The following is a 15998-nucleotide window of genomic DNA, read 5'->3' on the forward strand; positions in this document are numbered from 1 at the left end:
GGAGCTTCCAGGAGCTGCAGTGACTCAATGACACTGGTTCCTTCCTCCCAGGAGCTTCCAGGAACTGCAGTGACTCAATGACACTGGTTCCTTCCTCCCAGGAGCTTCCAGGAACTGCAGTGACTCAATGACACTGGTTCCTTCCTCCCAGGAGCTTCCAGGAGCTGCAGTGACTCAATGACACTGGTTCCTTCCTCCCAGGAGCTTCCAGGAACTGCAGTGACTCAATGACACTGGTTCCTTCCTCCCAGGAGCTTCCAGGAGCTGCAGTGACTCAATGACACTGGTTCCTTCCTCCCAGGAGCTTCCAGGAGCTGCAGTGACTCAATGACACTGGTTCCTTCCTCCCAGGAGCTTCCTTTCCAGTTCAGAGAAAGGAAATTATTATTTTTGCATTATTTCATTTAATGTAAATAAACAGAAATATGATTTCTGCATAATGATGCATATGATCAGCCCCAGGCAGCCAAGGGAGCACAGGCAGCTGCTCTGCTTGAAGAGCTTGTGGCCAAATTCTTGAGCTTGTAGCACTCCATGATTGACCTTCAGAGAATCTCAGTGTCTGTTGTGCAAACAGGGAGTTTCCTTTGGAAAACAGGTCCTAATTCTTCGAGGTCTGAGGCTGAAAGTGAAGTCCATGTTGCTCATCATTCCCTGGGTGAGCACTGTGGGCCAAAAGAGATGAGTCTGGTTCTTCTGGAGCAGGGAGAGGGACTGGGAGTGCAGGTCAGGGCCCAGGGAGCTGCTGGGGATGGAGATCTGGGATGGGGAGGACAAGGGAGGACAAGCACAGAGGAGTCCGTGTGTGCAGGGGGGGAGCAGAGTTGGTTTCTGAGGTCAAGGACATGGAATGATGCTCTTCTCTTGTGTTTCTGCCCTTAGGGATGGTCCCCAACAAACAGCCCCCCAGCTCGGGGTGTTCACTGGCAACTCTGCCAAGAAATCCGCCCAAAGCTCCTCCAACCAGGTCCTGCTGAAGTTCCACAGTGATGCTGCCAATGGAGGCCTTTTTGCCATTTATTTCTCTGGTCTGTATCTGTGTCTGCCATGGGAGTTGGGGGGAGCACTTGGGGTCTGGAGGAGCACTTGGGATCTGGGAGAACATGGAACACCTGGGATCTGGGGGAGCTCTTGGAATCTGGGGGATCACTTGGGATCTGGGGGGAGCACTTGGGATCTGGGGGGAGCACTTGGGATCTGGGGGAGCACTTGGGGTCTGGGGGGAGCACTTGGGATCTGGGGGAGCACTTGGGATCTGGGGGGAGCACTTGGAATCTGGGGGGTCACTTGATATCTGGGAGAATATGAAGCACTTGGGATCTGGGGGGATCGCTTGGGATCTGGGGGGATCACTTGGGGTCCGGGGGGAGCACTTGGGATTTGGAAGAACATGGATCATTTGGGATCTGGGGGGATCACTTGGGATCTGGGGGAGCACCTGGGATCTGGGAGAACATGGAGCACTTGGGATCTGGGGGAACATGGAGCACTTGGGAACTGGAGGAATCACCTGGGATCTGGGGGAACATGGAGCACTTGGGATCTGGGGGGGATCACCTGGGATCTGGGAGAACATGGAGCACTTGGGATCTGGGGGGAAGCACTTGGGGTCTTGGGGATCACTTGGAATCTGGGGGATCAGTTGGGATCTGCAGGGAGCACTTGGGATCTGGGGGATCACTTGGGATCTGGGGGAACATGGAGCACTTGGGGGGCAGGAATAGCTCTGGGAAAGATGTACAATATTCACTTTGCCCTGAAGGCTCCCACAAAGTTTCACAGCCTTGAGATTGAAGGTTTCTTCAAAACGTGGTCCCAGCCTGTGCAGGTGTGGAAATCCACCTGTACCTGGACATTGGGATATGTTGGGATAACTCAAGCGCAGGTGAAGGACCTGCAAAGCCCTTTTGGTTGCACTCAGTGATCCTGGAGGTCTTTTCCAACCTCAATGATCCCGTGATAACATCCCTGCCAGCCCCACCCCAGTGCCAGGGGGATGCCTGTGAATCCCACCCTCTCCATGGCTGTGTTTGCCTGAAACTCCCCTTGCTCTCAGCGTTTCTGGGTGCAATATTCCCTTTTCCAAAGCCCTGCTAAACCAGCTGGATCATCCTGGTGGGCTGTTTGAAGCGATCCTGCTGAGACACAGCTCCATTCCCCTGGGGAGGACGAGGATTCCTGTAAATCCCTGGATTACTCAGGGATTCTTTGCTGTGAAATCTTGGGTATTACATGAAATGAGAGCATTTGCTTGGTGGCACTAAACAAGAGCCTGACTTGCAATCGGATTAGTTGGCAGTTGCTGTGGCAGTGCTGGATTTGGGGAAGTGCAGATGGAGCCAAATTCCTGGCCCTTGCTCAGGAATGTGCTGCTCCAGCACCAAAGGGGGGCAGGAATTCCATGCTGACCCCCTGCAGAATGTGGTGAGGGCAGTTCAAGAGGGACAGGCCAGGTTGAGTTCAAGGAATTTCTGGGCTTCAGAAGGGATTGATTTCCTGCTGCTGGATTGATATTCCAGCCAGTGGCTCAATCTGCAGGAAAGGATGGTCTGGGTAGTTGGCTCAGAGATGGGCAGGGCAGGGCTGCAGGTGGGGGTGCTGCCCCTTGGGGTGGGCATGAGGGACTCTCATTGCTGTGGGCACAGCCCATCAGCCACATGGCCATTCCCTAATCCTGAGGGTGTTTTATATCCACGTATAAAGTCTGGGATTGGAAGGAATCCGGGTGGTTTGACAGTCATTTGTCACCTGGGCTCTCTGAACTGCTTGACTTGTTATGGAAGTCTCATTTGTACCATCACAGGATGCTTTGAGTTGGAAAGGACTTTAAAGCCCCCCCAGTTCCACCCCCTGCCATGGGCAGGGCCATTTCCCCCTCCCCAAGGAGCTCAAGACCCCTTTGGTACCCTGTGTTTGTGTTTTCCTCCCCTGGCACACACAGGATACATCAGCCCATCCTCCCCTTCAACACAACTCTCTGCTCCCTGCACCTCCAAACATCCTGTTTTCCCACAGCCTTTGGAAAAACATCCAACCCCACGTTATGGAGTAAGGAAATCAGGGCATCTCCTCCTCTATAAATGTATTTAAACATCATCATAACCTCATTAAGGTGCTGCCAGGCCTGCCAGCCTTGCTGTGCTGTGAAGAGTCCAGCACTGACTGGGGAGTTTGCAAGAATTAATATTCAGGGGCAACTTGAGCTCCAGTAGCTTAAATTAAAAGGCTGATATAAATTTCAGGGGAAGTTGTGCTTGTCTGGGGTCAGGTGCAGGGGGAGCAAAGATGCAGGGAAGTGCTGAGCAAATAGCAGAAAATGTCTGGCATTAATATTCATTTAGGTGCTGGTGCCATGAGTTGAGTTTCCTCCTGCTCAGAGCTCTGGGGTGTTTGTTTTTGTGAGCCCCAGACTTGGGGTTCCACCTCCTCCTGAGCTGAGATGCATTTTTTGGTGGCAAATTTGCCATAAAAAAATAATTTCTGCTCATCAACTGGATTTCCTTCGTTTTATTCACATGGCACCCTTGTTAAAAAAAAAACCTTAATTAGGCAAATTGCACAAATCTGGCCCTGTTTCACCTTCTGTGAGTGCTGCCATTGACCTTGCACAGGGCACTGTGAACTCCCAGGCAGGATTTGCAGTTGGGAAACATCAGCACTCCTGGAAGAAATTAATAATTCCAAGTTAAAAAGCAATCAGGGAGTTTTGGGATCTCTGGTGAAGGTTGGACAAGAAGGATGGAATTCTCTGAGGAATTATTTTCACCCACTTGGTGCTGGAGCTGGGGGAGGTTCTCCCTCCTCTGTGAGTGACCAAAGTCCACTGAGGTCTCCAAGATCTTCCCTCAATATCCCGACAGGTGCTGGTGGCATTTCCTCACATGAGCACCCTTGGCCACCCCAGGGGCTGGCACTGTCCAGGCACCTCCATCTCCTCTGCCCTGCCCCAAACCCTTTCCTGAACTGACCCAAAGTTGTTTCCTGTTGGGAATAAGAACCTCTGGGGGCACAAATTCCTGGACCCACCTCTGCAGGGTTTGGAGGGCCAGTTGCATTTTGCCAATCCCTTCTCCTTGTGGAGAGGGAGAGTTTTCCATTATGTGGCTGTGGGTGCCTCTGCCCCACTGAGCATCTCCTGCCCTTCCTTTGCCCTTCCAGCCTTCCAGCTGTTCCGGTGCCAACCTCCCACCATGGTCCCCAACGCCGAGATCATCACCGAGAATGAGGAGTTCAACATAGGTAACCTCTGCCCACCCTCCTGCCCTCCCCTCCAGCTGCTGGGAATGCCCTTGGAGAGGCTCCAGGAGGGCATTTCCCTCCAGGAGCAGTTCCTGACCCTGCTCCTCACCAGCCAAAGTGCTCTCCTTGTCCTGAGGCTTTTCCTCTCTCAAGTGCTTTGGCTTTTTTTGGGGAAACACTCCGGAATCTTTGGCACCATCCCAGTTTTCAGGTGTTCCACACAAAGCTTTGAGTGAAAACTTTGAGGCCCTGGTTCCTTTATTGCACATTTTGAGACCCTTCCAGCCACACCCAGAGGGCTCTTTGTGTTTCCTGCTGTTCCTGGGGGTTCCAGCCACGGTTTCAGTGTCTGCAGCCTCTGAGGGAGCCCAGAATTTCCTTCCAGCAGCTTTTCTTACTGTGCCCTCTTGGAGGGAAGTGCCCCTGAAATGACTTCACAAATGACTTCACAAATGACTTCACAGTGTCGTGACAGCCCTGTGGCTCCAGCAGGACCTTCTGGGCCTTTTATTTCTGTATTTATTTCTTTATTTCTGCATTTACACCCTTAATTTCTGTATTTACATCTTTATTTCCGTATCACACCCTTTATTTCCATATTACTCTCTTTATTTCTGTATTTACACCTTTTATTTCTGCATTTACACCTTTTACTTCTGCAATTACACCCTTTATTTCTGTATTTACACCTTTATTTCTGTATCACACCCTTTATTTCCATATCACACCCTTTATTTCTGTATTTACATTTTTATTTCCATATCACACCCTTTATTTCCACATCACACCCTTTATTTCCACATCACACCCTTTATTTCTCTATCACACCCTTTATTTCCACATCACACCCTTTACTTCTCTATCACACCCTTTATTTCCACATCACACCCTTTATTTCCTCATCACACCCTCTATTTCCTCATCACACCCTTTATTTCTGCATTTACACCCTTTATTTCCACATCACACCCTTTATTTCCTCATCACACCCTTTATTTCCTCATCACACCCTTTATTTCTGTATTTACATTTTTATTTCCTTATCACACCCTTTATTTCTGTATCACACCCTTTATTTCCACATCACACCCTTTATTTCCACATCACACCCTTTATTTCCTCATCACACCCTTTATTTCCTCATCACACCCTTTATTTCTGTATTTACACCTTTATTTCCACATCACACCCTTTATTTCCTCATCACACCCTTTATTTCCTCATCACACCCTCTATTTCCTCATCACACCCTTTATTTCCTCATCACACTCTTTATTTCCTCATCACACTCTTTATTTCCTTATTCCCCCTTTATTTCCTCATCACACCCTCTATTTCCTCATCACACCCTTTATTTCCTCATCACACCCTTTATTTCCACATCACACCCTTTATTTCCTCATCACACCCTCTATTTCCTCATCACACCCTCTATTTCCTCATCACACCCTCTATTTCCTCATCACACCCTTTATTTCCACATCACACCCTCTATTTCCTCATCACACCCTTTATTTCCTCATCACACCCTCTATTTCCTCATCACACCCTTTATTTCCTTATTCCCCCTTTATTTCTCCATTTCCCCCCTACACGTTCCCACCAGCGCTCGGTGGCAGAGCCAAAGCCAAGATGTCTCTGCCCTGCCCCGGGTTCCTCCTCCCCGTGCCCAGTCCATCCTTAATTAATTAATTAATGAATTAACCTTTCTCTGGGCTGAACGGGTTTTGTCCCTGCCTGCAGGTGACACAGTGAGGTACAGGTGCCTCCCTGGCTTCACCTTGATCGGGAATGAAATCCTGACCTGCAAACTTGGCACTCACCTCCAGTTTGAGGGACCTCCTCCCACGTGTGAAGGTAAAGCTGGGGGTGCCCAGGGGGGGGTTCCCTGCCCAGAGGTTGGTCCAAACCTTGTGCCACGCAATGTGTGACGTGGCAGAGACATAAAGGACCCCCCGCTGTGGTTGTTCACCTGCTGCTGCCCAGGAGGGATCCCAGAGATGCTTTCCATGCTCCCACATTCCTGATGTATCCTCTGGATTCCTGCTGGGGGTTTTTGTTCCCTCCAGCTGTGATTTTTTCATCTCCTTCAGTCCCTCCTAAATGAACATTTTTACCATATAATGGGATCTTTTTCTGTGCCTTTATTCTCTCCAAAAGAGCAGGAACTGAAGGGGAGAAAGGGAGGTCATTCAATTATTTCCTGAGGGTTGTCAGCCTGGGGGTAAAGGCACTGCTTAAATTACATCTGGCCACCAATTTATAGAGGTCAAAAAACCACTGATGGGATTAAGGATTTGGAAACAATCCCCTGATCTGTCTGGGCAGTTCTGGCTGTTTCCTGTTCCTACAAGTCCAATGTTTGCACTTGGCTTTAGTGGCAATTATGGATTAATAAGGATCCCTTTCCTCGAGATTTCTGCGCCCTCAGTGTGTTTGTGCCTCTTCTGGGGTACTTTTGGTGGCCTTTTTCTCTCGTCTTCTCCTCTGGGTTTTATTTCCAGAAGCTGAATGGGGTGCAGTGATTAGAGGAAAGAATTGGAGTTATGTCCCAATTAACAACTGGGATAACTTTGGAGTTCCACACTTTGTTCTTACCCAGGGAATAATTCCAGGGATTCCTGAGGAATCTTCTGCCCCTCAAGGACCCCTGTTTGGTTGTGGTGCTGCTCATTGGGAAAGGGCTCTGAAATCCATCCCAGGTTGTTGAAAAGCTTTGTTTGCTTTGTAGCTTTTTAAAGAAAAATGTGACACTTGTTGGGATTTGTGGAAACAGAACCTGGGGTTGTTTAGCCTGGAGAAGAGGAGGCTCAGAGGTGACCTCAGCACTGTCTGGAACTCCCTGAAGGGAAGTTCTGGCCAGCTGGGGGTTGGTCTCTTCTCCCAGGCACTCAGCAACAGGACAAGGGGGCACGATGGGCTCAAGCTCTGCCAGGGGAAATTGAAGTTGGAGAGCAGAAAGAAATTCTTTGCAGAGAGAGTGCTCAGGGATTGGAATGGGCTGCCCAGAGAGGAGGTGGATTCCCCATCCCTGGAGGTTTTTCAGCTGAGCTTGGCCATGGCACTGAGTGCCATGATCTGGTAAAGGGACTGGAGTTGGCCCAAGGGTTGGACTTGATGATCTGGGAGGTCTTTTCCAACCCAATCCATTCTGTGATTCCGTGGATGTGGCACTGAGTGAGAATCCACCATGTCTTGATCCAACCCCACTGTGAGAATCCACCATGTCTTGATCCAACCCCACTGTGAGAATCCACCATGTCTTGATCCAACCCCACTGTGAGAATCCACCATGTCTTGATCCAACCCCACTGGGAGAATCCACCATGTCTTGATCCAACCCTACTGTGATCACCAGCCCAGGGCACAGAGTGCCCTGGGCTGGTGATCACAGTGGGGTTGGATCAAGGGTTGGACTTGCTGATCTCGGAGGGCTTTTCCAACCCAATCCATTCTATGATTCTACATCAGGCCCAGGGGATTCTCCAGGAGCCCCAGTGGCCAAGGTGTGCAGAGCTTGTGCTCCACCTTGACCTGGCTCATCAAATCAGACCTTGTTGGCCGCAGCATCTTGTGCTTCCACCCTCCCTGTGACCACCAGGAAGGTTCACTCTGTGCTGTCTCCTCCACGTTCCCTGCAGTGCACTGCCCCATGAACCAGGTCCTGACAGACTCCACGGGGGTGATCCTCAGCCAGAGCTTCCTGGGCACTTACCCTCACTTCCAGACCTGCTCCTGGGTGGTGAAGGTGGAGCCTGGCTACAACATCTCCCTCACCATCGAGTACTTCCTCAGCGAGAAACAGTACGACGAGTTTGAGATCTTTGATGGTAAGAGATGCACCACTTTGACCCTGGGGGGGGTTGGAACTGGGTGGTCTTTAAGGTCCCTTCCAGCCCAATCCATCCTGTGATTCTGGAATTCCAGGACTTTCTAGGCAGCTGAGGGGAAAGGAGAGGAATGGCAGAGGTTTGTCAGTTGTTATCCCTGTTCCCAGAGCACTCCAGGGTCAGCTTCCCATCACACCTCCTGGAGGAACCTTCTGCTGAACTTAAAGCTCCTCCTAAGGCTCATTGATGCTCTGCACAAGAAAATACCAATGATTTGAGTTTTGGATGGATCTAAAGTGCTTTTCAAACGGACAGGATTGGGGAAATCCTGGGAGAAATGGAAGCAGAGATTGCTGCAAGGGCTGAGCTGGGAAGGTGGGAATTCTCATCCCTGAAGGGTCAGGCAGCCCAGATTCCCCAGCCCATGAGTTCCAGGGGATCTTCAGGACCAGAGGGGGGATCTGTGGGTGTTCACAGGGAAGCAGCTCTGCAACAAGTGCTGGTGCTCCTGGAGCTGCCCTTTGGGACCTGAGTCTGAGGGCATCTTGCCTGGAACAAATCCTGGTCTTCCTGTGGTCACCTGGGTTTGGTTGCCCTTTCCTGGAGCAAATCCTGGTCTTCCTGTGGTCACCTGGCTTTGGTTGCCCTTTTCTGGAGCAAATCCTGGTCTTCCTGTGGTCACCTGGGTTTGGTTGCCCTTTCCTGGGGCAAATCCTGGTCCTCCTGTGGTCACCTGGGCTTTGGTTGTCCCTGGGTTTGCAGGAGGCAGCCCCAGCACTGCCACTGCTGCTCTGGGCTCACAGCCAGAGCTCCACATGGAGGTTCCACACCGTGCCTGGTCCTTCTGCAGCATCACTCAGGCACAAAGACCATGAGTGATTCCCTCTTCCCTCCTTCCTTCCAGGTCCCTCTGGCCAGAGCCCTCTGCTCCTGTCCCTCAGTGGCAACTACTCAGCCCCCCTGACCGTGACCAGCAGCACCAACAACGTCTTCCTACGCTGGTCCTCAGACCACGCCTACAACAGGAAAGGCTTCAAAATCCGCTACTCTGGTGAGCTCCCAGCAGGGCTGGGGTGGCACCTCCCCAGCCAAGGGTCTCCATGACATTCCTGCAGAGGGACCCAGACCAGCTGTGAGGGCAGGAGGTGCCAGGGCTGGGAAGGCACAAAGCTGGAGCTGGGGAGGATGGGAAAAGCAGGATCTGTCCAGGAGAATCCTTGAAGCTTTGGTTGGTTTCTTAGTCACTCTGAGGAATCAGAACCAGGATTACAGAATCAGAATTAGGAGAAATTCAGAAGAATCCTTGAAGCTTTGGTTGGTTTCTCAACCACTCTGAGGAATCAGAACCAGGATTACAGAATCAGAATTAGGAGAAATTCAGAAGAAACCTTGAAGCTTTGGTTGGTTTCTTAGTCACTCTGAGAAATCAGAACCAGGATTATAAGAATCAGAATTAGGAGAAGTTCAGAAGAAACCTTGAAGCTTTGGTTGGTTTCTCAACCACTCTGAGGAATCAGAACCAGGATTACAGAATCAGAATTAGGAGAAATTCAGAAGCTTTGGTTGGTTTCTCAACTCCTCTTCAGAATAGAACCAGGATGTGTAGTCATTGATGCCAGGGAAGGTTTGGATTGAAATTGGGAAAGATTTCTTGATGAGAGGGTGGCCAGAGATTGGAACAGGCTCTCCAGGGAAGTGGTGGAATCACAGCCCTTGGAAATGTCCAATAACTGTGTGCATGTGGAGCTTTGGGACATGGGGTAGTGGTGGGTTAATGGTTGGACTTGTTGCTCTTTGAGGTCTTCTCCAACCTTAATGATTCCATGATTCTATCCATGAACTGGCTCTGGATCTGGATGGAGGAGACCCATCCCAAGGATTGCTGTTTTCCCAAGTTCCCCTATCCCTGCAGTGAGGCTGTTCTGAGATGTTGGAAGATGAACATTCCAAACCATCAGAACTTGTGGCAGGAGCTGCTCAGGGCACGAGGCACAACCTCCCTGTGGCTGATGGTGCCACATGTGTTGGAGATGTTGTGTTCCTGCTCAGATGTTCTGCTGCAGCTCCTGGGCCAGGCCCAGGGAGTCTGAGCTGCTGACTCAGCACAAACCCTCTGCTGAACAGCCAATATTTGCTGAGAATTCCTGAAAATGAGTTACTGTGGCTCAAAACTTGGCAAATCTTAATTAATGGAAGTCATAAAACTGAGTTGAGAACTTGCCAGTATGTCATAAATAAATAATGACTTTACTCAGTAAATGAATTAAGTAATATTTAATTATCAGAAATTAGGCTTTATTTCTAGAGCCAAGTGAAACTTGGACCGGAGCCCTTTGCTCTTCCCCCTTTGACTTTGTCTTTATCCATCCCAGATCCAGGACAGCCTTAGGAGGTTGGGGTGTAATTCCTGGGAATTGAGGGGCTGGAGCAGGTCCAGAGAAGAGCAACAAGGCTGGAGAAGGGACTGGATGTGGCACTGAGTGTCCTCTTAAACACCTCCAGGGACAGAGAATCCAACATGTCTTGATCCAACCCTACTGTGAGCAGGGACAGAGAATCCAACATGTCTTGATCCAACCCCACTGTGAGCAGGGACAGAGAATCCAACATGTCTTGATCCAACCCCACTGGGAGCAGGGACAGAGAATCCAACATGTCTTGATCCAACCCTACTGTGATCACCAGCCCAGGGCACAGAGTGCCCTGGGCTGGTGATCACAGTGGGGTTGGATCAAGGGTTGGACTTGGTGATCTCAGAGGTCTCTTCCAACCCAACTGAGAAGAGAAGAGCAACGAGGCTGGAGAAGGGACTGGAGCACAAGTGCTGTGGGGAGAGGCTGAGGGAGCTGGGGGTGTCCAGCCTGTAGAAGAGGAGGCTCAGAGGTGACCTCAGCACTGTCTGGAACTGCCTGAAGGGAAGTTCTGGCCAGGTGGGGGTTGGTCTCTTCTCCCAGGCACTCAGCAATAGGACAAGGGGGCACGATGGGCTCAAGCTCTGCCAGGGGAAATTGAAGTTGGAGATCAGAAAAAAATTCTTTGCAGAGAGAGTGCTCAGGGATTGGAATGGGCTGCCCAGAGAGGGGGTGGATTCCCCATCCCTGGAGGTTTTTCAGCTGAGCTTGGCCGTGGCACTGAGTGCCATGATCTGGTAAAGGGACTGGAGTTGGACCAAGGGTTGGATTTGATGATCTTGGAGGTCTTTTCCAACCCAATCCATTCTATGATTCTATGGGGGGGGCATTTCCTTGCTGTGCCCACCCAGGGCTTGACTTGCTGTGCTGTGCCCCCCTACAGCTCCCTACTGCAGCCTGCCCCAGCCCCCTGCCCATGGCATGATCCTCAGCCACTCGGGGCTCAGCCCGGGCAGCTCCCTGCGCTTCGCCTGCGACGCCGGGTACCGCCTGGCCGGGCACGGCAGCACCACCTGCACCCAGCACCCCCAGGGCTACTTCCACTGGAGAGAGGCCACCCCTCTGTGCCAAGGTGAGAGCGCTGCGGGATGGTGGGGAGATCCAGGGGGCACAGGGAGAATGGGTAACCCTGAGATGAGCTCAGTTAGTTAAAAGGCTTGGGAGAACCTTGGAAGGCTTGGGAGAACTTTGGAAGTCCTGGGAGAACTTTGGAAGTCTTGGGAGAACTTTGGAAGGCTTGGGAGAACCTTGGAAGGCTTGGGAGAACCTGGGAAGGCTTGGGAGAACCTGAGAAGGCTTGGGAGAACCTTGGAAGGCTTGGGAGAACTTTGGAAGGCTTGGGAGAACCTTGGAAGGCTTGGGAAAACTTGGAAAGGCTTGGGAGAGCCTGGGAAGGCTTGAGAGGGCCTGGGGAGGCCTGGGAGAACCTTGGAAAGTCTTGGGAGAACCTTGGAAAGTCTTGGGAGAACCTTGGAAAGTCTTGGGAGAACCTTGGAAAGGCTTGGGAGAACCTTGGAAAGGCTTGGGAGAACCTTGGAAAGGCTTGGGAGAACCTTGGAAGTCTTGGGAAAACTTGGAAAGGCTTGGGAAAACTTGGGAAAACTTGGAAAGGCTTGGGAGGGCCTGGGAGGGCCTGGAAGAACCTGGGAGGGCCTGGAAGAACCTGGGAAGGCCTGGGAGAACCTGGGAAGAATCCAGGAGCGAGGGTCTTGCCCTGTTGTAGTGGCTGGAATTTCCTTCAGTAACTCTGAAGTGCCCTCTCAGTGTGTCAGTGGGGGATGAGGAATTTCCAAGGATTCACGTGGTTCCTGTTGGCTTCATATAAGATTTAGGCATGTGGTTGCTCTTTCCACATTTCCTCCTAATTATCCATAATCTCTGTGACATGTCACACCCAGCATGGAGCAAATTCCAGGCAGGGAAGGGATGGGGGACAGGGCACTGTGCCCAGGGAGGGTTTTGCTTCTCTTCTGTCCCCTTCTCTCTGTTCATTTTCTGCTTGCACCTTTCTCTCCACCTGCCAATCATCCCATTCCTTTGTGTTGCTCAAATGCCCATCTTTATTCTGATGAAGCCTTTCAGTGTCTTTGAACATTCCTCCATGTTCCAAGGGGATTAATATTGCATTGCCTTCCCTGGAAACCAGCCAGGGAACAGCCAGCACAGGCAGCAGCCACTGCAGTGTCTGCACTGCTGGCCAGGCCAAGCTGGAAGGAAAAGTGGCTTTGTTTAGTGTGGGAGGTAGCAAAAAACCCTGAAAAAAAATCCTTCCTGTGCTCCTGAACCACTTGGGCTCTTTGGGAATTGCACAGTCCCCTGAAGGTGGCTTTGTGCTGTGGGTGCTTGTTTTCCTTGTTTTCCCTTTGGAGCTGATTTAAATTAATGGAAAGCAGTAAATCAACACCCTGCCACCCATCCCGAGGGCAGGGGGCAGGTGGGAAGCTGGGCACAAGCTCAGGTAGGGATTTATCCTCCCTGGAAACAGGATGGGGCAAAGCCAAGTGCTGGAATGAGCAGCTGAAGAGCAGAGTGAGGCTGTCATGGCAACTGTGCCTCCTGAATCCTCAGCCCAGGGCGAGGGATCCCTCTGAGTTACTGCAGCTTTTTGAAGGCAAATCATGTAATCCAGAACAGGTACAAGAGCTGCTCAGCCTTTACTGCCCTGGAGTGCTGCAGTGCCACCTGAGCCTCGTGTTCAGCTCCAAGGGCTGCATTCACATCCAGGAGGTGGAGTGGTGGGTGGGGACTGGATTTGAAGTGGGAAGGAGGGCAGGAGATGCAGGGAGGGGGTGTGGGGGGGTTGGGAGAGGATGTGCTGGCAGGGGGTGACAATGACAGCCATGACTCCAAGTCCCTGAGCAGCAATTCCCACATCCCCAGGGAGGGACTGAGAGCCAGGGCACCCCCAGGGAGGGACTGAGAGCCAGGGCACCCCCACGGAGGGACTGAGAGCCAGGACACCCCCAGGGAGGGGCTCAGAGCCAGGGCACCCCCAGGGAGGGACTCAGAGCCAGGACATCCCCAGGGAGGGACTCAGAGCCAGGGCACCCCCAGGGAGGAACTCGGTGCCAGGGCACCCCCAGGGAGGGACTCAGAGCCAGGACACCCCCAGGGAGGGACTCGGTGCCAGGGCACCCCCAGGGAGGGACTCGGTGCCAGGGCACCCCCAGGGAGGGGCTCAGAGCCAGGACACCCCCAGGGAGGGGCTCAGAGCCAGGGCACCCCCAGGGAGGGACTCAGAGCCAGGACACCCCCAGGGAGGGACTCAGAGCCAGGGCACCCCCACGGAGGGACTCAGAGCCAGGGCACCCCCAGGGAGGGACTCAGAGCCAGGGCACCCCCACGGAGGGACTGAGAGCCAGGGCACCCCCAGGGAGGGACTCAGAGCCAGGGCACCCCCACGGAGGGACTCGGTGCCAGGACACCCCCAGGGAGGGGCTGGGTGCCAGGGCATCCCCAGGGAGGAACTCGGTGCCAGGGCATCCCCAGGGAGGGACTCAGAGCTGGGCCATCATCATCAGAGCTTGTCACTACCTGGCCTGGGAATGTTGGGAAGCTGCCAGGTGTTGCTGAGCCCCCCAGATCATCCCCATGGGAAGGGATTTCCCACAGGAGCTGCAGGAGGAGCACTAAACCCATCCTGCCCCACTGAGGTTCAGCAGAAGGTGTGACCTGGCAGGAGCCTGATGGGCACAGCCCATGGGGCCACTCCGTGGCAGAGAAGGAATTTGGGGGCTAATTCGCAGCATTTCAGGGAGGCTCTGGGTTCAGTCTCCCCTTTGGAGGGGTGGGTGTCCCCACTGACCATGCAAAGAGCAGCTTGGGCAGCATCCTGGTGCTGGATGTCCCTCTGGAAGAGCCTGTCCCACCCTACAGCAAGGAGAACCTGCTGGTCATACAGATCCTGAGCTTGGAAAAGCTCCCTGGGGCAAGTCCTTTTCTGTTTGCTCCCATTTCTCTCAGGAATCTTAAAACTGCCCCGTGGCTGTGCAGTGCCTTGGGCTGCGTGCAGGATGCAGGAGGAGAGTGAGCAGAGAGAGCCAGAGCTGCGAGAGAATTTGTGGAGGAGCAGCTCCCCCCCCAGGCCTGGAGCAGCCCCTGCCAGGGCTGGCTCCACTTTCACTGCAGCTGCAGGAAATCCATCACCCTTTTCCCCCCTACACTGGTCTATCAAAGCCAACGGGCACTCTCTTATTTTGGGCTGTAATCAAATTCTCCTCCTTTCAGGTGCCCAGGACCTCATGGCAGAGGTTTGGGAACTGCCCAGGACCTCATGGCAGAGGGTTGGGAACTGCCCAGGACCTCATGGCAGAGGTTTGGGAACTCTGTGCCCAGGAGCTCATGGCAGAGGGTTGGGAACTGTGCCCAGGACCTCATGGCAGAGGTTTGGAAACTGTGCCCAGGATCCCATGGCAGAGGTTTGGGAACTGTGCCCAGGACCTCATGGCAGAGTTTTGGGAACTCTGTGCCCAGGACCTCATGGCAGAGGTTTGGAAACTCTGTGCCCAGGACCTCATGACAGAGGTTTGGGAACTGTGCCCAGGACCCCATGGCAGAGGTTTGGAAACTCTGTTCCCAGGACCTCATGGCAGAGGTTTGGGAACTGTGCCCAGGACCCCATGGCAGAGGTTTGGAAACTCTGTGCCCAGGACCTCATGGCAGAGGGTTGGGAACTGTGCCCAGGACCTCATGGCAGAGGTTTGGGAACTGTGCCCAGGACCCCATGGCAGAGGTTTGGAAACTCTGTGCCCAGGACCTCATGGCAGAGGGTTGGGAACTGTGCCCAGGACCTCATGGCAGAGGTTTGGGAACTCTGTGCCCAGGACCTCATGGCAGAGGGTTGGGAACTGTGCCCAGGACCTCATGGCAGAGGTTTGGGAACTCTGTGCCCAGGACCTCATGGCAGAGGGTTGGGAACTGTGCCCAGGACCTCATGGCAGAGTTTTGGGAACTCTGTGCCCAGGACCTCATGGCAGAGGGTTGGGAACTGTGCCCAGGACCTCATGGCAGAGGTTTGGGAACTCTGTGCCCAGCACTGCACGAATCACTCCCCGTGCCAGGAGGAGCAGAACTGGAGTGCCCACAAACACATGGGCTGGTTAACCAGTGCCATTGCCCAAGGCTCCTTTCTGCCAACTCCTAACCCTCCTCCCCTTCCCAGCCCCTCTGAGTGATCTCCACTTCACTGATGTTTCTGGAGGCAGCAGAGGATGTTCTGCAGGAACCACCCTGCGTTGGCACAGAGGGAACACTCCATGGTCTAACACGCCTTTTCTGTCTCTGCTGCCTGTTTTTAAGCAGCTTTGGGTTTGCAATCCCAGCTGCAGCTTTGCTTTCCCAGCCTCTGTCTCTTCTCCCAGCTCACATCTTCCTGCAGACAGAGTTTCTGTGACTCTGAGCCCCCAGAACTGCTCCTTCTCCTCTTTCCCTGGCCCGTGCTCTCCGTGGGTCTCTCCGAGCCAAACACTGGTTTGGTTTCCCCTGGAACACCCTCTGCCATCCCTGGCTCTGGTGGATG

At 52.8% G+C, this 15998-nt stretch overlaps 1 protein-coding gene across 1 annotated transcript in view; it reads left to right on the forward strand.

Annotated features, from left to right (window-relative positions):
• Positions 1 to 15998, forward strand: part of CSMD2 (CUB and Sushi multiple domains 2) — a 292995-nt gene that overhangs the window by 232065 nt on the left and 44932 nt on the right. The window contains exons 44-49 of the mRNA XM_071576489.1: positions 883 to 1028; positions 4159 to 4239; positions 5983 to 6096; positions 7881 to 8069; positions 8974 to 9120; positions 11364 to 11552. Of these exons, the coding sequence (XP_071432590.1) occupies positions 883 to 1028; positions 4159 to 4239; positions 5983 to 6096; positions 7881 to 8069; positions 8974 to 9120; positions 11364 to 11552 (866 nt within the window). The remainder of the gene's footprint in view (positions 1 to 882; positions 1029 to 4158; positions 4240 to 5982; positions 6097 to 7880; positions 8070 to 8973; positions 9121 to 11363; positions 11553 to 15998) is intronic.

Source organism: Pithys albifrons, chromosome 24 (assembly GCF_047495875.1).
Source record: "Pithys albifrons albifrons isolate INPA30051 chromosome 24, PitAlb_v1, whole genome shotgun sequence".
Lineage (NCBI taxonomy): Eukaryota > Metazoa > Chordata > Aves > Passeriformes > Thamnophilidae > Pithys > Pithys albifrons.